This window comes from Lycorma delicatula, chromosome 7 (genome assembly GCF_047948215.1).
Source record: "Lycorma delicatula isolate Av1 chromosome 7, ASM4794821v1, whole genome shotgun sequence".
NCBI lineage: Eukaryota > Metazoa > Arthropoda > Insecta > Hemiptera > Fulgoridae > Lycorma > Lycorma delicatula.
In genome coordinates, this window is record NC_134461.1 from 33,257,749 (window position 1) to 33,280,487 (window position 22,739).

General features: G+C 28.3%; 1 protein-coding gene and 1 long non-coding RNA gene across 7 annotated transcripts in view; one reads left to right on the top strand and one right to left on the bottom strand.

Annotated features, from left to right (window-relative positions):
- The window catches only part of LOC142328204 (uncharacterized), a 118,927-nt gene that overhangs the window by 30,736 nt on the left and 65,452 nt on the right, over window positions 1–22,739 (top strand). The window lies entirely within an intron of this gene.
- Window positions 150–20,507, bottom strand: LOC142328203 (fatty acyl-CoA reductase wat-like). Its single transcript, XM_075371787.1, has 7 exons — window positions 20,304–20,507; window positions 14,255–14,397; window positions 12,146–12,255; window positions 5,782–5,971; window positions 2,746–2,958; window positions 1,942–2,199; window positions 150–439 (listed from the first exon to the last, which is right to left on the bottom strand). The coding sequence occupies exons 1-7, from the start codon at window positions 20,472–20,474 to the stop codon at window positions 340–342; spliced, it is 1,185 nt and encodes a 394-aa protein (XP_075227902.1). The 5' UTR covers window positions 20,475–20,507; the 3' UTR covers window positions 150–339.

Sequence of the window (22,739 nt, forward strand, 5' to 3'; positions counted from 1 at the left end):
TAATGCTATGAGCAATAATATTATTTTAGCTTAAAATCTCTTTATTGAAATGAAAATAGTACAAATAGAGCTTTTAGTCATGCACATTTTCATCTGAAGTATTATCATCAAATGTAAACATCCCACTTCTTAAAGAAATTTATGCTTATATTTATAAATTTTCACCCTTATATTTATTTAAATATTTTTTAATAATGTATGCAATTAAAACTGATAATAAAGCTAACTTTACTTTCTTCACTTTTATAACATGAAAATGTATTAAAGGTATTTAAATGTTTAAATGCATTTAAGTACATTTATATAAATAACTTCTCTGCAGAATAATTGTAAATTACATCAACCAAATCTTTTAATTGAACAAATTGTAATCCATGTTATGTATCCAAACACAAAAATGATGAAGATTATTAATAACATGTATTGTGTCAAATATAACCTAAAAAAAAAAAAAATAATTATAAAAATAATTATTATTATTTAATAATTATTAAATAAAACAAATTTATTGAATAACAAAACAATAAATAAATATTTATTAAATAATTTTTTATAATAATGATGTTATTAATTAAATCCTTCTTCAACTACTGAATATATTCTTTTAAGTAAACATGCTTACTGCAATGCAATTAATCCATCGGTACAGGTTTTACAGAAAACATAATAATCATCTACAAGAACCAGTACAAATGGCTTAAGAATGAGAATAAATCACACACACACACACACACACACACATATATATATATATAAGAGAATTCATATTAATTATTGTGCTGTACATGAAAAAGTATAGAAAAGTATTGCCTAGGAGGCGACTGTTCTGTTATAATAGCATCTTGGTCCCTTGATTGTTTCAATTCTATCCCAAAAAATGTTGAAAAATATAATTAATAAAAATACAGACAATGTTTGTTAAAATCTGCAGCTCAGAATCTGGTTTCATGATGAACTGTACTTATATTCATTCATTAAATTTAATAACTTGCCTTTGATTAGAAATTTCATTGAAAAGTATGTTTCTTTTTAATGATTTCTAAACTTTATTTTCTGTTTCAATTTAAAATAAATAAATATTACTACTTATACAAGTTCGAGAATAGTATTTGGCTTATATAAGCATTATTACTGGTATGTATTCCTGGAATAGCGATTATTCTAAAAAAATGTTATGTTGAAGCCTTTGTTCTTTATGTAATTTTATTCAGTGTTGCATTCATTACTTTAGTAAAGTTTTAAACTCACTCTGTTGGAATGCACATCTGCCATTTTCTTTGGAAGGTATATTCAGTGCATTGATATAGAAAGAGTATCTATATAAAAATTAACTTTTAATATTTATATGTAAAATGAAAGATAAACTCACATAAATAATTATAATAATATGAAATACTATTGAACATCATCTTCATTAATTTACTTATAATAAATTAGCTTTGTGTAGAAGCATGCTTCTACACAAAGTACGTAAGAGAGATGAAATTATTAATAGAAAAAAGGGCAGATCTTGCTAGGAATGAATCAGTTGATGTAGATAACAGCTTGCTAATCACTTCAACAACTGGCCAGCCTACAACTAGACCTTTGAATTTTTAGAACTTATTAAAGATTCCTATGACACATGGATTGTGAACTAGCAAGCACTCAGTTTATGGTATGAATGATCACACCAAATAAAATAAAATGGTTCTGTAACATAGAGAAAATAATAATTTACTGAATATTTGTAATGAAGTTATTGCAAGAAACTCTGGAAATGAGTATTAAATGGATAGATAATTCGAAAGTGTAATATATTTTTTCAATAGTAGTATTATTATATAATAAAGAATGTAAATATTTTATGATTATAGGATTAGCACAGAATAATAAGAATAGAGAATAAAATCTAATGTAATGTCTAATAAAAAAAATTAAAAAAAATTCAGCAGAACTAACCATTTAGGCCTTTTCTTTGCAGCTGGAATAGTTGACAAATCATCTTTTAACATATATTGTCTTATTCCTCTCATATAGTCACATAAATATTCTTCCCAATTAATATCTTCAACATTAAATGGAAATATTTCTTTATCTTTTAGATCTAATGATTTCCACAGATCTTGAGTATTCTTGTTAGATAAATCCCATTGTCTTATACAGAAATATGATATTGACTGTAAAAATTTGTCAACTTTTTCTGATAGTTTTAGCAGCCTGTAAACATATCAATAAAAATAAAATGAGTTTGATTCATATTTTTAACATATTTTTTGACGTGAAAAATTCACCAAAACAACTGTAAATATAATAGTTGTTTTTCTATAACTTTTATTAAAAGAGAGTAATTTATTTGAAATTATGAACAAAGTGTAAAGTGAAAGAACATTTGTAAGGGTTTACAGCAAAGTGATGCAATTACTGAAGTTCATGTATTCAGAAAGGAATAATCGTTAAAATATTATAGAAATTATTCGTGTAAAGTGAACAATTCTTAAATTTTTGTGGAGAAATTATCATTCTTATATGCAAATAGTTTGTGTCTTTTTTTTAATAGTGTAGGTAATAATAATTAAACTTTCAAATTATAATTTTTAACTCCACCATTTTGTCAGTTTTTATGACAAAATGGTAACATCTTGTGTGATGCCTTTTCTTAAGTGGATAATAGTAATATTAAAAAAAAGTTAATCAAGCAATAAACCCTGGCCAATCTTGGCTTAAGTTTCCTGTGGTAAATTATTAGTAAAAACAAAATCTTACCTTTTTTCTTTACCAAGAATTGATGCAATGGTATCTATGAGTAATGCCGGTAGATAATGTAGAAAGAACTTAAAAATACTCAATTTTATTTTGTCCGTTTCTAAAATGATTATGGAAATGGAGTAGGCAGTAATATTAAGCCATGTGACTGGATTTTGTGCATTTGAAACTATATTGTATATTAGTGGATATTCAATACTGTCCTTCTTTCTTCTGTAACAATTTTTTTTTTTTAATTCTACAACAATACATGAAAATTAATATAAGATTAGCTTATTTGAGATAAAAGAATAGACCTCATTACTCATTAGTATTCTTAACTTTTGCAATTGTAAGAAACAGTGAATCTGCAAAACATAATGTTTGTCAAGGAACCACAGCCTCCAGGGACTTAAATCTCCTGTTCATAATTACATCTACAACACTACACATGAATAACTTGTAAAAGTCTTTCAGAACAAGAAGAAAGGTGTGCAAATTTACATGGATATTCATTGAAATCATTTTCAACAATTACTATATACTTCATAACAACATAACAAATACACTGCATATAAATTGTTATGCACTTTACAACATAAGGATACTGTGATGAACAAAACGGTTTTTTTCTCAGTAAGCTAAACTTTAATGTCATCTAAATCCTAATAAAGTTCTTGTTGATTTTTTTTTTAATTTGCACAGCAGAATAAGTTGGGTGATTTTAATATAACAAATTTCTTTTAATAGTACATTTCTTTTTAAATTCCTCATTTAATTTTCTGATCAGTCTTTGTTGTCTCCAGTTACTCAGAATTCTAAAATTCACAGTTTTACACTGTCATTTACAGTAAATTTAATGGTTTAAAAAATAACTTTATTGTAGCAAATTGGCAAATATAATATCTGCTACCTTGAGGAAAAAATTATAAAAATAGACCATAATTCACAAGCAACTTGATAATTTGTCTCTGAGCAAGAATGTTGAGGCACCTTCTCATTGAAATTAGGAAGAAACTGAACTGTTTTAGAAGCATTACAGCTGTTTTTGATTTAGACATTACCTTTATACTACGCTTTATTCTGTGAACATTGTCCAATTCTTTAATATAAGGAAATACTAGGAAATCCTACTAGGATTCCTATACTATGAAATTTTAACATGTGATAAGATGTGAATGGAAATAGAATAACAGTCGTAGAGCACGACTAGTAGTGTATAGTAAAATGAATTTTTTAGGAGATTGCATTATGAACAGCAGTTTTAAGTCCCTGGAGGCTGTGGTTCCTTGACAAACTTTATGTTTTGCTTAACAAAATATGTAAAAAGCCGGTGGATATAAGTCCAATAGTAACTTCATGGACTGCCTGGCAGTAAGTGCCACTTGTTGAATCCAAGCATTATTAATTTTGTCCTTGGTTAGCGTTCCCATCAACTGTTAAATGATTTTACAACGACAAGCTGAATTTATTGTTTCTCTGAAGAATATTGGGCTAACTATTTTTTCCTGGATACTACAATCCACACCCTAATCTTCTGGACAGGTAGTGAAATTTCATGTATGGCATGTGGATTATTGGTAGACCATAAACATGAATTCTGTGCATGCACATGATCTGATAAATAGAAGCATGTCTCATCGGTATAGAAAAAAATGTTCAAAATATGCATATCATCCACTAGAAATTGTTAAAACCATTCACAGTACTGAAGTAGTTTTCTGCAGTCTGTGATCAGTAACTTTTGAACTGCTTTCATTTTATAGATAGTAAGACTGAGCTTCTTATGAACTGTCTTGTGTGTAGTTCCTACATTCTTTTTCTGTTGTTCCCATGGACTTGGTGGCATAGCAGCCAATATGTTTGAAATTTTCATTGAGTACTGAAGGTTTATCACTTCTCTTATAGTTCTTTACCTATCATATACCCCACATCCATGATTAGAGCTCTTTCACAGCATGATCTGTTGAACTAATGGAAGACTGGTCTTTCACTGTTAGTTTAAATTAATTGTGCTCTCAGAAGTGATATTCAATAAGAAATATTTGCTGCTCTAATGTTAACTCCATTCTGAGTGCACATAGAAAAGCACAGTCTCAATCGATCAAAAAAAAAAAACACACAATGAAAAACAAGAACCAAACTGCACACATGCAGAATTACCAACCTTTGGAGAAAATATATCTTGCAGCACACAGAATATAATCCCTCAACATATAATTGTTTTTATGTAGGTATATAGTTATTTATCAAATGCAATGATTTTTTAAATTGTTAGGACATGCATACATATAATTTTCATTATTAAGCATTCCTAACCTAAAAAAATATGTTTAATAGTCACTCACAAAATATAGATTACGTAATCTTGTTTAGATTATATGAGATCTAACAGTATAGTTTTATGCAGGCCCAACAATCAGTTGTAATTGGTAGGAACTAACATCTAAAATATGAGTCACTACATAACTGAAAAGATAGAAATGCTGCTAAAAGTGATAACTTTTTAAAAATCTTCTTCTTTAAAGTAATTATTCTGATTTGGTAGGCCAAATTATGTGTTTTGCTAAGAACGTAGAACAATACTTAAAGATTCAGAAAAATAGGAGTATACAGAAAATCCTTTAGGCTGGGATCTGCTTCTTCTTAAATTTAAATGTAAAATAAAATCTATAATTAAGACTATTTCTAGGTATTGTAACCTTTTGAAGAAAAGTAGTTAAAACAAAAATTCTTTCATTACACATGGATTTTCATCATCCATGAACACTCTGTTTTAATTAACACAATGGCAAAAAAAGTTCTAGGAAATTAAAATTGAAAAAAAATATGTAGCACTAGTTGATTAGCAGTGTGTGATAAGTAAAGGTGAAATTAAATCCAAAACACATATAAATATAAAAAATTTTCCATTGTATGTAATTAGCACTAACACTGCTGGATAAAGCATAAAGTTTAACTTTTTTTAGTTGAACCCAAGAAGAGACTAATAATAATTCATAATTTGAATTATTAATTAATTAATTTTAATAATTTTTATTAAAATTTTAAACTCACCTGCAATCTAAATTCCATGCTGAAGCAATTACTATGTTAGCTACCATATCAACTGGTATTATATCTGCTATAGCATGAGGATCACATTCTGCGACCCTTAAAACTCCAGTTGCATTTCCAACAAAAACTCCAGTAGGGCCATATACATTGTCAATCCAACCTGGGACAGGTTCTTTATTTGAAGCTGTGACTGAAAAATATAAAACAAAAACTGGTTATTGTGTTAACATTTTCATAAACATATTTTATTTTCGTCTCTATTCATTTGTTTTTTAAGAGTTCTTTACAGACTAATTTAAATTAAGCCCACTTCCAATGATAACATATATAAAATATATATTGGTGGTGTAACCAGTTTTGATGCTTGGTACTATGGCAGAGAAAGCCGCAATTCAAATCATTCTACTATTCTTTTAGCATAACATTTACTTCATTACTTCAATATCCGACCATGTTCTGCAAAAAAAAAAATATGTTACTATACTTTTTACAAAATAGTAATAAACATGACAAGAATTACAGAAGCACTTACGTGAGGGTGAGAATTGTAGAATAGTAGCCCTAAAATAAAAAAATAAAAAAACGTAAAATAACAAAACATGCAAATCAAAATGTATTACCTTCATTGAGTGCTACATTTCATTAATGTAACAGATATTTAAATGTTAATGCAATACGATTAAATACACTAAATAATAGGATCAAAAATTACAGTTGAAACGAATTATTTTAAATATAAAAACAAAAACTATTTTAATTAAAGAGGGTGATGATCATTCACTTTGCAAGAAATATTAGAATTTCCGAGATTACTGTCATCAAAATCACCATCATCATTGTCTTATTTTAAACAAATAATAAACGATTCCATATTATTGCCAATACTGTGCTCTTGTTGCATATATTCAGTTTCTGTAACCTTATCACTTTACACCTTCCAACTTTTTTCACTCATGTCAGCCACTTTATTTTCCCATAGCCTTTGAACATCTTTGGTATCAAAAGTTTCAGTGTGATTTGTTATATATCCTTTAACTTCTGAACAAACCATCTTGATAAGATTTAATTCCGGGTGATATGCAGGTAGTTGCAGAATGTCTTGCATTTATTTTTTTTTTAAATTCATCAAACACATTAACAGTAAACTTTTCCCTGATTGCTTTTATCAATTCATTCAACTGTGATTTCAGCATCAAGGAAGAATGAGGAACAGTCTTTCTGCAACCACTTTATCATATATTCTCTTCTTGAAGTGGAGGTTGGTGGTTTTTCTAACATGGCATTGTGATGATAGGATGCGTTGTCAGAAATTATCACAAAATTATCAGGGAAATTTGGAATTAATATCTCTTCTGTCCATTTAAAGTAATTTTCTGCTTTCATCTGACCTCTGTAATTGCCACTTTTTAATCTTGTTTGTGAAGTTAGTAAAGCGTTTGGTATAAAACCCATTTCTCCTTCAACCTGTACTTCGAAATAGGCTGCCTTTTGAAAAAGGAACTTTCAGCCCATCACCTAAATCACTACACCACGATCTATTTATAGTGTGAGAAGATAATATATATGACTTTTCAAGGTACACCATCAGCCTATTTTCAGTTCTACATTTTTTTTTATGGCAGTCAGATATTGAATATTTAAACCTTATGTTGCTCTGTGAGAATCTTTCTGTTATTTTCAGATTTTCTCCATCTAAGCCTAATTCTTTTAATATTTTTTTCAAACTTGTCTTTTTTCCTGAATAACCATTGGCATCTTCAGGCACTAACATCTTTTTCATTGTTTACAAATTTTTGAAATTCGTGTATAGTTCATCTCACCACACACTTGTCGTTCATCTAGTCCCACTGCAGGAATTATATGGGGTTTATATTTTTTTAGGGGTATGAAAGAAGTCTCTGCCGGATTTTTGGCTAATTTTTCTAACAACTGCTTTTTCTTGCTCTCTGGACTTTTTTTCCTGTTTTGCCTCCGGTAATTACAATTCAGGTATTGCTTCAGAGGACGATATGTATAAGTGGTAATTGAAATTTAGTCTTGTACAGTCTCAGTTCGAGCATTCCTGAGATGTGTGGTTAATTGAAACCCAACCACCAAAGAACACCGATATCCATGATCTAGTATTGAAATTTGTATAAAAGTAATTGCCTTTACTAGGACTTGAACGCTGGAACTCTTGACTTCCAAATCAGCTGATTTGGGAAGATGCATTCACCATTAGACCAAACCAGTGGGCTTACTCATGACTTGGGATCGCAATACCCCACACACAGCTGCTGCCCTTTCTTCACATATCTGAATCAGGAGTTTATCTTCTTTTTTTCAGAAAACACCTTCTTGTTTCATAAACTCATATACACTATTTATTATTTCCCGGGCCTGCCATTTTAGTTTTTTGTATTTTACAAAAAAATACAAAAAACAGATAGACGTAAGTTCACTCGTAATTATAAAACACTAAAAATGTACAATAGATTAAAAAATGTGATTACTCTCAATCAAAACTTGAATAAAAAGAAGCAGAATTTGGACAAATTCCAACAGCAGAATTAGAAAGTATTTAAAAGTAATACATAATACCATCCGGTAACATAAGAAGTTGTATTTACAAGAAAGCAATTTAGCTTCTGCGCCTTAAAACTAAACTGAATGTTTTCAGTTTGGATAACACGCACTGTACAAGCTGTCATAAATCCAAGCTTCAAGATTAATTGCAGGTTTACCTTAATGACTGTTGCTTAAATTTAAATATGTAAAACGCTGTTAAGCAGGTCAAAAAATAGCAGACTATATCTATTGTACAATGTAACCCACAAGACAGACATGAATTTCTTTTTTTGTTCATTTTTATTGCAGCTGTATTCAGTCACTGAATATTTTGAAAATAATATCATCATTTATAAAATTGAAAATTCTTAAAATATTAGATTGCTGAGCAGATGTTCTGATTTCCAGAAGACTGACATTATTTTGCAGAATTTACATGTAGAATAATGATTCACAAGATTTCTATTAAAAGTTGTTTTTTTTAAATTTATTTAATACTTCAGTTTATAGATATTAGCAGTTATATACAGAAAAACTTCACTAAATATGTCTTCAGTTTTCTATTACTTCACTAATAAAAAAAATTCATCTTGCTAATAAAAGCATATATAAACAAACCATTTGTTTTGTTTCAGGCTAATCATTACACTCAGAAAAATATTACACACACACATTCTCATTGCCTTGATTTGATATAGGAGGAAAGAGAGTTACTGGAAGCTGTACTCATAAAATTTGTCTTAGAATGAAAAATGTTGATGGTTGTGCGGAGCCATTTCACTAGTTTGTACATTCCAAGTGACAAAGAGGTACGGAGATGTCAAGTGTAGAATGATGTCTCTAAAATTAATCTGATTTGTAACTGTTTACAAAATTGCAAGCTACAACTCTTGACAGAGGGGAGTGACAGAGATCTCAGCAAGAAAACTTTTTTTACAAAGGGGCAGATTTATGTCACTCGTAGTCAAGTTAAAACTTTAGAGGATATCGCCTAAAATAATATAGTATAGTATGTATAGTTTGTCTGATTTTGTCCCAAATATGTTATTAAATAGACCACATAATGAAAAAGCTGTGACAGAAATGGTGAGGATGTATAATCTATCCAATTTATAGGTTTCATTATTGCAGTTAGACATTTAGACAAGGTTACAAGTACCCAGTTAAAAAAAGTGTTCATAATAGCTATAGAATATTCTTTATTGTGAAATTATAATATTTAACTCGATTCATACAGGGTGATGTCGGTTGGGAGCTTGTTGTATGACTACTTAATAATATTGCAAAATTAGAATTTATTATTGCATAATATATATTTAAATATTTATATTATAATTTTGGTATTAGTGATAATAAACTTTTTCACCACTTTATATAAATATAATTGTAGGTTTAATATTTTATATGGAATTTAGAGGAAAGTATCCAAGAAAAAAATAAGGATAAAAAGGATAAAAAATGATTAAATAAGGAATAAAAAGGAAGAAAAATAAAGAAAGAAATGCAATGAATATCTCCACAGAGACTAGACAACAATATGTAGACTGTTATTAATATCCTAGTCATACAGAGAACAGAGGAACATGGTTCTGGTGTGAGTGGTCAGCAGCTAAAGGTGTCGGGCCATTCGGTTTTTTTGGTATTTTTCCTTAGATGATCATTGGATTTGATTAAAATTTATATGGGACCGTTATGAAGGTATCTCTTTTAATTAAAAAAATTTGTCAAAATCTGTGACATAGATAAAAAAAAAAATAACAAATTGATAATCTACTTTCTTGACGTTGGTTAAAAAATGTATCAAAAAAATCAAGGATGTTACCATAACTCCACCTAATGAGTCTCTCAATTAACATTATTTTGTTTGTACCATTTTTTAAATATGTCTACCAAACCATAAAAAATTCACGATCAGTAATAAAACCACCTGATTCCCATGAGAACAGCAGCAAGAGTCACAGATAGATAGCTACACTAGTAATTTGAGTGTATTAAGAAGCAAACTTTTAAAAATTCAGTATTTAATTAATTTATTTCGGCTCAAAATCTTAAAAAAGTAACAATTTTTTAAAAAAATATTGATTTTGGGCCATCAAAAACAGTTTTTTGATGGCCCAGGATTACTAACCACCTACAACTGTTTTTTTTTATCAGCATCAGGAGCAATAAAAAAAAACAGAGCCATGCAATAGCTAAAATCGTTTCTGGAGTACATTCCCACATTTTTAAAACTTAAGTTGTTTTTTAAACCATATTATCTTTCAAAAGTTTAATGGCATTTTGTTAGCTTAATCGAAGATGCCAAGGTATTTTTAGTAGTATACATGAGCAGGGGGGAGGGGGTCAAAAAATCTCCATACTTAAATTACCTCTTACCATGTGTTTATATTAATTAAGAAGTTTAATATTTACAGATTTGTTATAAAGTATGATTTATTTAATACAACAAAACAATTTTCTAGATAATGTGATGAATACTAAATTAAAAATTTTTTTAAATAATGTTCTTTTATCATCAGTAGATTTCGAATATTTTCGCTTAACTATTCAATTACTTTTTTTTATTCAAAACAAATGTTTGATCTTTCTTAATAGTTTCCACATGCATATCCATTTTTGCATAAACAACAGTTATTTTACTCAATTATTCTGTTTTTCTTTCCTTGAAGAAGCTTCACTACAGCAGGTATGGCATCGACCTCTCCCCGATTCAGTTATTTGCTATCTGGAAGTTGTTAGCTTATATCCTAAAATGCATTCTGTTGCTGTGATTATTGGATTTTTACTCCAAAAATACTCTTTGATCATTGTATCACAATATGTTTGATAAGGTGTAATTGAAGTTCTGATATTTCTATTTGTCTTACTTTTATTCCATTCTGGATAGTTCTGAATGTATATTGAAAAAGCATTCATATATACAACATAAATTAGAGTATAAAAAACAGAAAGTGGCCACCTTCAAACACTCCTTTTGTTGGGTACCCCTTTGGTATTTGATCAATTGAATCCACAGCACCTTTTGTAGAATTGTAAAACAGTTTATATAAAACGGGTTATGTAATACTTCATTTTTCCTTCATTAGACACATTATGTTGAGTAGACAAGAAGTTGAAGTAACTAAACTTCTTTTATGACCATAAAATCAGTTGTAAAACTGATTTGTATGACTATTGTATCACATGAGGCAAATTAGATTCTGGATCAATGAATGTAAACATACTTGAATGCAATGGCTGGTTAGTATTTATTGGTTAGAATACACTTTATACTTCCAAAAGGAAAGGAAAAGGCAGTACCAACTAAAACTCTCGGCTTAGCAGTATATCTCCAGTGTTGCTTAGCTCCATGTAGTTATTAGTAACACACTGGAGAGGTTTTGACAGTAAGCAGGCAATTCTACTATGGGTAGACATTGAGTTATTTTAAAATATATACAACATTTATCTTGATTTCTGCTTTTTTTGTTTGTTAAGCTTATATCACAATTTAGTTTATAATATTCAGTCACAGGCCAATTATTTCTGGGCACTGAAAATAACTGTTGATTCATCTTAGGTCAAAAGTAATATGTATTCAAATCCACACTGTAGTAATACACATTTAATTGGTTTTGAACCTGGTTTCAGCAACTTTATGTGATAGATTGTTGGCTATGACATTAATCACCCAGTCACCCAGCAGCAGATCAATAAATATGACAAGCTACTGTTGCTATTCTGCAGAAGAATAAGAATTTTGATATTTTAATTTTGTCTACCATATTAATTATTTTTTACTAATTAATATAAATGATTACAGAAACTGATTACTTACTTATGCTGGGCCGTATGATAACAATAGGAAGCCCTTTACCATATTTATTAAAAAGACTTTCAGCAACTCTCTTGGTATATATGTATGTATTAGGACAATTCTCTAACAATCTGAAAAAGCAAGAGTAGTTTTTGAATAACAGATTCTGTTAGAAGATAAGAAGAGTAAAAATTAGAAGGAAATACCTTATAAGAAAGTATATTAATTTTCCCTAATTTAAAAACAATACTGTAAACTTTATCTAAACCCTACATATGTCAGGTGCATTTAAGCACATCTGTATTTGATACAGTATTTACTTTATTGACAGTGCTGGTTGTAATTAACAATCATGAAGTATTCATATGAGTGTTGCTTCTGTAATACCATGTTTCCTTTTTAAAATGATCATTCTGAGGAAAGTAATGTTCTACCCTGAACATAATTGAGTGAAAACAGGGTTTTCTCCTATTTTAGCTTTTATAATTCTTAATAACAACATATTTATTACTTAAACAACCACATAAAGTATTAGTTCCTACATTCAGGATTCAGGTAAGCTACTTTACTGGTTTTGCTTTAGTCCCCCCACAGAAGGGGTACAGATTCTACAAAGATTAGATATGCCACTCATTTAAGAAGTACATGGAAGAAGAAACAGATTAACTGAAACAGATTAAATGTACATATAAAATGCAGAAAGTAGAATAAGCAATTACAATCAAAACATAATAAATGATGAAATAATTAATTAATAAAAACATTAAATAATAAGATTAATAATACAGTGAAAAATTAATAAGTTAATAAAATAATTAAATATATAATTTAAATATTATACATAGAATCAGAGTATTGAATTATATAATTTAAGACCACGAAAAGAAGCAAAAATAAATTAATTATAAAAAATAGCAGACATATTAAACTTTTGCTATTGATGACTGTGTACACGCTTATCGTAGTTTAACAAAAAGCCTATAGTTAATAAAGAGACTATTGGAATAACAAGCAGAATATTTCAAATATGTAAAGCAATAACTAAAAATGTAACTATTCAATGATATGAATTACAACAATTTGCTTTATTACACTAAACTTATAGGCTAAGACAGACATGAGTAACTTCCTTTGTTTCTCAAGTTTTAACTGTATTAAGTATTTGATGTCAAATATATACTGTACTGAATATCTGAAAGCCATCAGCAGCATCCTCCGGCCCTAGAGTTAGATTATTATAGATATAAAGCAATCGAAGTTAAGAACAACAGTTGAGAGTTACGTAAAAAGAAACTGAAATAAATCATTTTCATCATTTTAATTAGCACATGGCTGCATAAACACAATCACATGTGTATGTAACCTCAATGGACTACCTCAAAAACTCGTCAAAACAAATTCCAAGATTAATATTGTCTGTTCTTCAATCTACACCCATTCATGGAAACATACAGCAGAAGATATGAAATGTTGGTGTTACCAAGGAGCTGAGAGTAGCCTATCAATACATGTTTTGTTTTATCCATGTTTAATGATAAATGATTGAATTCAATCCTACCAGCTAATGAAGCAGTTCTCTTATTAATAAGAGATATTTTTTAAGCAAAAATTTTCAGATAACAAAAATGTGATAAGCTGTATGGAAAAGATTAAAGACCATATTAACTATATTATACTACATAAATAGTGCCACAGAAAAATTATTTTTTTTTTATTTCATTTAAATTCTGAGTGTTATGAAGAATATAGTAAATGCTTTAAAATAATATTTGGAGAAAGTCATACGTCACTCATCCATTTGTTACATGGTTATCATTTTTTTTTTAAATTGTATTTGTACTAAGGTGTAGCTGCATTCCATATTGATATTTATAAAAGAATTTAAGCATACAATATAATTAAACATATTTAATATACTTGTCTGTGAGTGAGTTACCTTCATTTAGTTATAGAATAAAATGTTTGTATGATTAACAGAGATGTTAAATAAAATTAATCAATACCAAGTATTATGGATTAGTTTAAGTATGTAGATATGACACACACCGACGTTAATATTACTATGTAAAAATTTCTTACTAAAAAGTAAAAATTTGTTTTAAAAAATTATTTCATTGTTATAAGATTTACTTGGGTGTAAGTTGATCCAGTTGCTGATCATCAAGGCATTCAGTTAAAGTGATTAATTTGTCATCAATGATTGATTCATAAACTTTTTCTTCAATTTTACTTAAATGGCAGTTTGAGAAAGCTGTAGATATATGTACAAATGCCTGGAACAGAAAAATTAATTATGTTTATAAATCTCTATTTATTTACACTTATTGTGTTAAATTTGAAATAAAATTAGATTAAAATTAAAATAACTATCATTGAACAATTAACAACCTCATGCACACCAGTGTCAAGTGGTTGTGATGGTGGTAACTTAAAGTGAAAACTCGGATGATGCTGAGCACATAAGATGTAACAGTATGCAGCAGCTTGAATTGGGGTAAGACGAACACCTTATCAGTATACTGTTCCATCAGAACTGTTTACTTTACAGAAATATTTACGTATTATTTCCAAATATTTATATCAGTCCAAGTATCGATTCTTACAGACTGCGATGAGGTTAATACCAGATACTGGCTATTTTCTCTACCCTGAAAATAAATAGGTCATATCATGTGATAGAAGGTATTAAATAACAAAATTGAAGAGAAACATGAAAATGTAAGAAAGTATTTTACTTGTGGTCGATACAACAAGGTAGATTGCTTCTACTTGACACACTCGTACACTAAGACACTGTAACACCTCATCTGTGACAACTGTAACTTTCTGATCGTGCTCAAAGAAGATGATTTCAATCTGTAGCATGTGAACAAAGACCACATGAGTTCCAAATTTTCACTGTATGATTTTAAAGCTGTTTGCTCCAGGGCTTGAAAAGACAAGCCATATTGGTTATAAGGATGGGGAGCTGAATTAGGGCAGCTACCAGATTGGTTTCCACACTTCATCACAAAAATCAGTGAATATAATAAAAAAATATATTACATGTATAGATTTTAAAGACAATATAATTGATGATGATAAAAATGAATCCAATCAAAAGTAAAAAATCAGATTCAAGAAGTGAGTCTGAAGAAAATGAGATAATGATGAAAATAATGAGGTAGAACCTAGACCGTCAGTGAGAGTAACAAAGCCAAATAGTATAGATGCAAATAATTATTTTGTAACTTATTATGTTAATTTCTGTGATGTAAGTGCAACAAATACATATGAGAAGGCTACGCTAAGCAGTGAAGCTGAAAATTGGAAAAAGCTATACATAAAGAAATAGAAAGCTTAACTAAGAATAGAACTTGGAAAATAGTTGGAAAGTGAAAAGATAGAAAAGTTATTGATGTAAGGTGGATTTTTAGAAAAAAAAAAGTAAATGTAATTTCAAAGACAGGCATGGTAGCCAGAGATTTTCAACAGGAAGAACAGGTAAATAATGTTTATTCACCAACAGTAAAGTGTTAACTTTAAAAATGTTATTATGTTGTTAAAATAGTTTCATTCTCCATCAGATGTGGTTGAAGAAACAGCCTTTTTAATGAGAAAATTACCACTACAGTTTATATTAATCAACTTGTAAGTTGTGAAGATGGTACAAATAGGGTATTTAGTTTGTTAAAATCTTTGTATGATTTATGAGAAAGTCCCAGAACTTTGTATGAATATTTCAATAAATACATGGAATGGGTTAGGTTTCAAAAGAAGCAGTTATTGATTATTGTTTATATGCCAATGATATTGAAAGTGAACCTATTTATATTTTAATACTTGTAAATGACTTATTAATATGCAGTAAAGATCAGACTAAAATTAATGACATTATCAGAACGCTTTAAAATTAAAAAAAATGGAAAAGTAAGGAAATATATAATAATAAGTAATAATTATGAGATGAGAAAAAAATTATGACAAGTCAAGAAAACTATATTGGATCATTAGCAAAAAAAGTATAATTTAAAATAAACTAAATTATATTCTACACCAATGGAAGTCAATTTAAAAATTGAACCTACAAATAAAATAGATACTAGAATAGAATATAGAAATCTAATGTGAACTTTTGTATAAAAGTACCAGAACAAGACATTGCTTTTAGTGTAAATTATTTAAGCAGGTTTGAAATTATGATGAAGCTTAAAATAGTATTTTATTTAAAATTAATACTGTTATCTAAGTAGTATTTATTTGAAATTAAAATACTACAAACAATATCATATGCACTTAAAATAGATATATTTAACAAAAAATCTAAAACTAACTTTCAACAAAAGTGTAAAAATGAGATTAAGGATTGATTAGTTGATGCTGATCAGGCAAGTTCATAGAAATAGAATATATAGAAAATCAATGTCAATATATTGTATTAGATATTTGTATTCTTCGATCAATGCGATTCCCCTAAAGAACGCTGAAGGCCTTTTGATGCTAGTACCTTTCAGTCTAGTAGGAATGTGGGTGATTGGACCTTAGTTTTCGGAGAATGCAATCACTAACCCCTCAGAGGGAGTCACTTGTGGTATATCTGTAGGTGATTAATAACAATTAAAATATAAATATTACAGTAAAAAAACACACACAATGAATTATAAGTAAACATTAATAGTCTTTTTAGGATTATTTTTTGTATTCTAAATTGATTATTAAATGTTATTCTTCCCCATTACAAACTTTTCAGTAAGCCTATCATTATTTTAAATAAATTTTATACTATACTATTTTCTGGATAATTCAAATTTTTATGCAGGTAAACTTTCATGCAGTTTTTGTATTTTGATAAAGATCAGATTAAAAAAAAAAGAAATAGGTTATTTCAATGCATAAAATCTGTTTATGTTAAGGTTCAAATGACTCAAATATGAATGATTGCTTTTAATTTTCATGGTAAAATATAAAATATCACATCCAAAGAAAGAAAAGTTAAGTAGTCTTAAAGAAAGTGTTTAAATACAGAACTAAGGGAGTCAATCTTTCAATTACGCAATAATTAATTTTTGTTAAGATAAATTTGCTTATGGAATTTAATAAATTATAAAATAGTATAGGCTTATTTTATTACATAAAGTTATAATTAAATTAATATTTCAAGATTCATGGTAAACTTAGCTCTTCTACTCAAGTTAAAAGTACTAATCAATATTTATCATCTTATCACTATTTAAATGGCATAACAAATTTTAACTATTCTTTATCTATTATATATATATTCCATTCATTCTTTATTCTGAACATTTGCAATTATATTGGTTGAGATATTAAACTGAAATTGGAGCTTTGTCTGTCTGCTCCTACAAGAACATAAAAAGTTAATAATTATAGATGTATTAAAAATGAAACTATCAGTGATATTTAACATTTATATTACAATAACAAAAATGGGTACTAATCAATATTTATCATCTTATCACTATTTAAATGGCATAACAAATTTTAACTATTCTTTATCTATTATTTATATATTCCATTCATTCTTTATTCTGAACATTTGCAATTATATTGGTTGAGATATTAAACTGGAATTGGAGCTTTGTCTGTCTGCTCCTACAAGAACATAAAAAGTTAATAATTATAGATGTATTAAAAATGAAACTATCAGTGATATTTAACATTTATATTACAATAACAAAAATGGGTACTAATCAATATTTATCATCTTATCACTATTTAAATGGCATAACAAATTGTAACTATTCTTTATCTATTATTTGTATATTCCATTCATTCTTTATTCTGAACATTTGCAATTATATTGGTTGAGATATTAAACTGGAATTGGAGCTTTGTCTGTCTGCTCCTACAAGAACATAAAAAGTTAATAATTATAGATGTATTAAAAATTAAACTATCAGTGATATTTAACATTTATATTACAATAACAAAAATGAATTACATTGCAAGCACAAAGTCCGTGGTAGAAAGGCAAAAAGTATTTCAATTATTATTAATATTAATTGGCAACCACATTTGTGACTGTCACAAATGTGGTTGCCAGTTAATCATCCTCTGAAATCCATCAGCATTTGGATTTGCTTCCTTGTCCAGTAGAAGAGTAAAAATATTCTTAGTCTTAATACTATTCTAGGCAGTATTTCAATCAGAACTTGAACTAATGTTAGGAATTTCACTCTATTTAGTTTGCCGCTGCTAACTGGATCTCCTACCATCAGGAGCATGGTCACTGTAGATAAATTCAAAAATGAGGTAGACCTCTTCCAATTTTTTACGATATACATGCATTTACGGAAGATATGGGTGACGTGAATAAAAACCAGTAATTATTTTTCTTTACTTTTTTAAAATATCAGAAATTGGTATACTTTTATCTTATCGGGTATTTCTTTTCCTTATAAGTAATTGCTGATAACTACACACAAATACTGATCCTGCATAAGTCATTTCTTAAAAGATTGTGAATCAAATGTGCAAAATACTTACTTATTCTTATAAGAAATTACTTATTGATTTTTAAGGTACCTCCAGACCAATATTATCAGTTACGGATGCATTTATGAATGTTTCGTAATAGAAAAAAATTACAAAAAGAGACAATACATCAATTCAAATTCACAGAACAATTCTGTGTAATTTGCTATTTGACAAGGGAGACATTTAATTAGTGTCACTAGTTTTTCGTTTCAAAGTCGACTTGGCATTACAATTATTCGTATCAGTTACAAAGTACCGGTGTTTCACATTCTTCTGGAGTATGTTTATCTTTCTCATCTTCAATGCCAGCACTTGCTGCCCCCCTGGAAATTGTTTGAAATTGGGATTTTCATATTCTTCTAAGAGGTTCAACAAATCCTTCTCCCAGTTTAATAATTTTATCGTCTTGTTGCCTGTTTTATGCTTGTCTGTTTTTTTTTTTAATTTCATACTTCATATTGTTAAGCATTTTCTTTATTTTTGCCAGTGACATTTTCTTTCCCATGCTCTGTTCAAACTCTTTCAAAATGATGTTTGCCCGTGTTTTTTTTTTAGCGTATATAAATTTAAGGGCCAAAGGTTTATTTAAAATAACTTTATGATTTCTTAATTCGTTTACTTAATTTGCCCTACCATCAGCCACATTATTGGTATTGTCCAAAACCAGTGAAAATTGTTTTTCTTCTTCACTTGACAACATGTTTAACAATCCAGTTGAAAAGTAGAGTTGACTAGCAAGGAATACGTGGTATACCGAAATTATTAACTTTAACAGAAATGATATCATCATGGATGGACATGAATCATCAGGCTCTTTCCCCATTTTTGTACGAACAACTTTAAACATGCAGCCTTATATTTGATATCTAGGCACCAGCAGCAATTTCTTAAGAGAAAGAAATAGAAAGTAAACTACACACACACAAATCTTAAGATTAAAAGTGATTACTTATAAGGAAAAGAAAATGTTTATTCACTAACTTCTAACAGAATACTTCTCTGAATAAGTAATTAATTTTCTTAACAAATAATTACTGATCAGTTTTCAGTATAGTTTATTCAGGTTACTCTATATGTTTGACCTAGAAATCATTTAAATAAACTAAGTTGTTATTATTGCTGTATGTAATCTGTGATTATTGTTAAAATGTGTTTTATTTTTATTTGGTCAGTATTATATGCTGTGTTTGATATCTTGTCAAGCAAGAATATCATGGCTTCTGCTGTAATAAATAAATCATTTTATTTTGCTATTTTTTTGTGTACTTTGAAGTCAAACTAGTTATACTGTATTTCATGGATTAGCCATTATTGTTGATGTAAATGTAGTTTGACATTGTAGTAACTGGAATAGTTAAAAAATACACCATTTTTATATCATTAATATTTTATTTTTAATTGACTTCAAAATCCAAATAATCGCAAATATGTTATTATTTGAGAACTAATCTACTGATTTTCATAAATCAGTATAATGAGCATTAATATGCTTTATAGCACGCAATAATTTGGTAAATCATACTTTCCTTTCAGACTCAGTCACAAAATGGCTAATATTAAAATTACCCAAAATGTATTACATTTTGAAAACTTACCTGTCATACTTATGTTTTATTTGTTATCACCAGATTACGATTATTTGTTGGTAATAATCATATATATAAAAAAAATTTATTTTATTTATATTACAGTACAATAATACCTTTAACTTTTTCATTTGATTTGATAATAAAAGCAAATCTCTTGTAGCAATAACATTGATAGCTACTGCTCTCTTGAGTTTTTCATTGAATCTAACTGTGGCGGCAGAATGAATAATTATAGTTACATTTTCTTGAAGTTCTTGTTGATCTGTATTTGAAAGGCCTAACATAGGTTTACTACAGTCACCAATAATAAGTGAAACTTTTTCCTTAGCAATTGGATTCACTTTTGAATAGATCTGTAAAAGATAAAAGACATGATTATAAAACAATTATTTTGGAGTAAATGGATCAAACTTTTCAAAATACAATAATATAAAAATCATCACTGTATTAAAAGAAAAAAAATCTGATGTGGACACCACATGACTTTCTTGTACGCCTATTACATTACACATACACATTTTTTTTAAATGAAAAGTACATACATTTTATTTCATTAATAACTTTTGATATTTTTTCATTTTCTTTTTTTTATTGTTGTTTATTTATTGTAAAGATTTGTTACAATCAGAGGTTAATAATTATTAATAAATCAATATATTTATATTTTTAAAAAAGTTAAAAAAAGGGAAATGAAGTCTGATTTGAATCAAAGTGCCTTCCCCTTATAAGATCCAAATATTTCATTCATTAAAATTTCATTTGGCTATAACTCTGGAACCAATGAAAATAAGTACCACTTATGATATATTGTTGAAAAGCTCTCAATGAGGGATTACTGCAGTTATGAAGAAGTCCAAAATCTAAATGTTTCAAAATTGAAACTCTTTGTATACACATTTTTGGTTCAGTCGATTGCATTCAACAGGGGAGCTGTACAATTAGATGTTACAACAGTCCTAAATCCAAAAAATCAAATCCTACGGCTAATCCTTTTTGAGTTATGCGAGATATGTACCTACGTACAGATGTCATGCCGAAACTAGTCAAATTGGATATTTTCGTTGAAATCTGAAAACCAAAATTTTTTGCGATCACAATACTTTCTTTACCTTGTACAAGGAAGTACAAATTATGGAAAATAAAATTTTCTTTTATGTGTATGGCCTTTCTATTGTTTTGTCAATCAAAAAGGACTCCTCGGTGAAAAAAAACTATTTGAACAAACTATTTGAGAAAAAACAGGTCTTATTATTAATCAGTTAATGTTTAAAAAAATAACTCATTTTTCCTTTACACTAAACTGCTTATTTTTGGGTTTGAAAACAACAGATTTATTTTAATATTTTTCCCAACACATTGGCTGCTGGCTGCAGGATGTTTGGGTTGACAGCAGTGAATACAATATATCATTTTATCACAAGATGTGATAGTTTTACGATCCTTTTATTCTGCATTTTAATGTTACAATATTTTCATGAATAAGATTTATTTGGTTTTTGAAACTGTTTGATCTTAAGAGTTCGCTTATACCGTATTTATATTAGTAAAATAATGGTTTGCTGGGCAAACAGTTAGCCAATATCCATGGTAGAGTGATAGCGTCTTGGCCTTTCATCCAGAGATTTGTGGTTCAGGCATGACATTCTCCTTACGTTACAAAATTTCATTTTCACATCTCACATACACACAAATTTCAAGCTTATGAGACATCAAGCAAAAAAAAAAAAAAAAAAATTATGACTGTTCTCACCAAACAGCAAGTAGTTGATTTATTTTTTATTTTTTTTTTTTTGTAACTTAAATGTTCGTTAGAGTGAGCTTACAGCTCTGATGATGAATGTGTTTACTATGCAGTAGGCGGAAAAACATTTTTACCAAAGTGAAACAACATTTCATTTTTTCTGAGAATCAATGGTTTAGTCAAATTATTTGATATTTTCCTTCCAATACATCACTAATGCGTACAATCACATTAATTTTATAAATCAGATATATTGAATGTAGAGTTTTTAAAACTTATATCTTAGCAGTTAAATTATTGCTTTCGATGTTCTTCAGTGACATGCTGTTATTCCCATAGTGGCACTGAGTGATTTTATTAGTGAAAGGTTTTTTTTTAAGAGTTAAGTAGACACTTATATAGAAAAAGATGGTACATTTAGAATATGGATGTAGAGCTTTTGTGTGATTATGTTCTTCATATTGTTCAACTGTAGGGAAAGGTTAGCAGAAAATGAGAGCCTAAGAGATAGTGCAGAGTAAAATAATTTAGTTTTTATGGGATAAAGAAATTAAAAGATAAAATTATTTTATTGAGAAAATATTTTTATCGCGGTAACTAAGCGCCTGAAATTCATTACATAAATTGAATTGGTACAAATTTCGGTAGAATTCAATGGATTATTGTGTTTCTTCTATTCTACAATAAAAAAATCCAAGCAATTGATACAGTAAATCTGTCGAAAAGTAACTCAATATTTATTTCAAATTACTATTTAATGTACATATACATACACTCGATTACGTACGTATTAAACATACATTAGCTA

Bases quoted from the DNA above. Each gene is read 5' to 3' on its own strand.
- LOC142328203 (XM_075371787.1), bottom strand. From the start codon at position 20,474: ATGTTAGGCCTTTCAAATACAGATCAACAAGAACTTCAAGAAAATGTA. The intron at 14,398-20,303 runs GTATTATTGTAC...TTTCTGTTCCAG, and splicing joins ATCAAATGAAAAAGTTAAAG to GCATTTGTACATATATCTAC. The intron at 5,972-12,145 runs GTAAGTAATCAG...TATATTTTTCAG, and splicing joins TATCATACGGCCCAGCATAA to TCACAGCTTCAAATAAAGAA.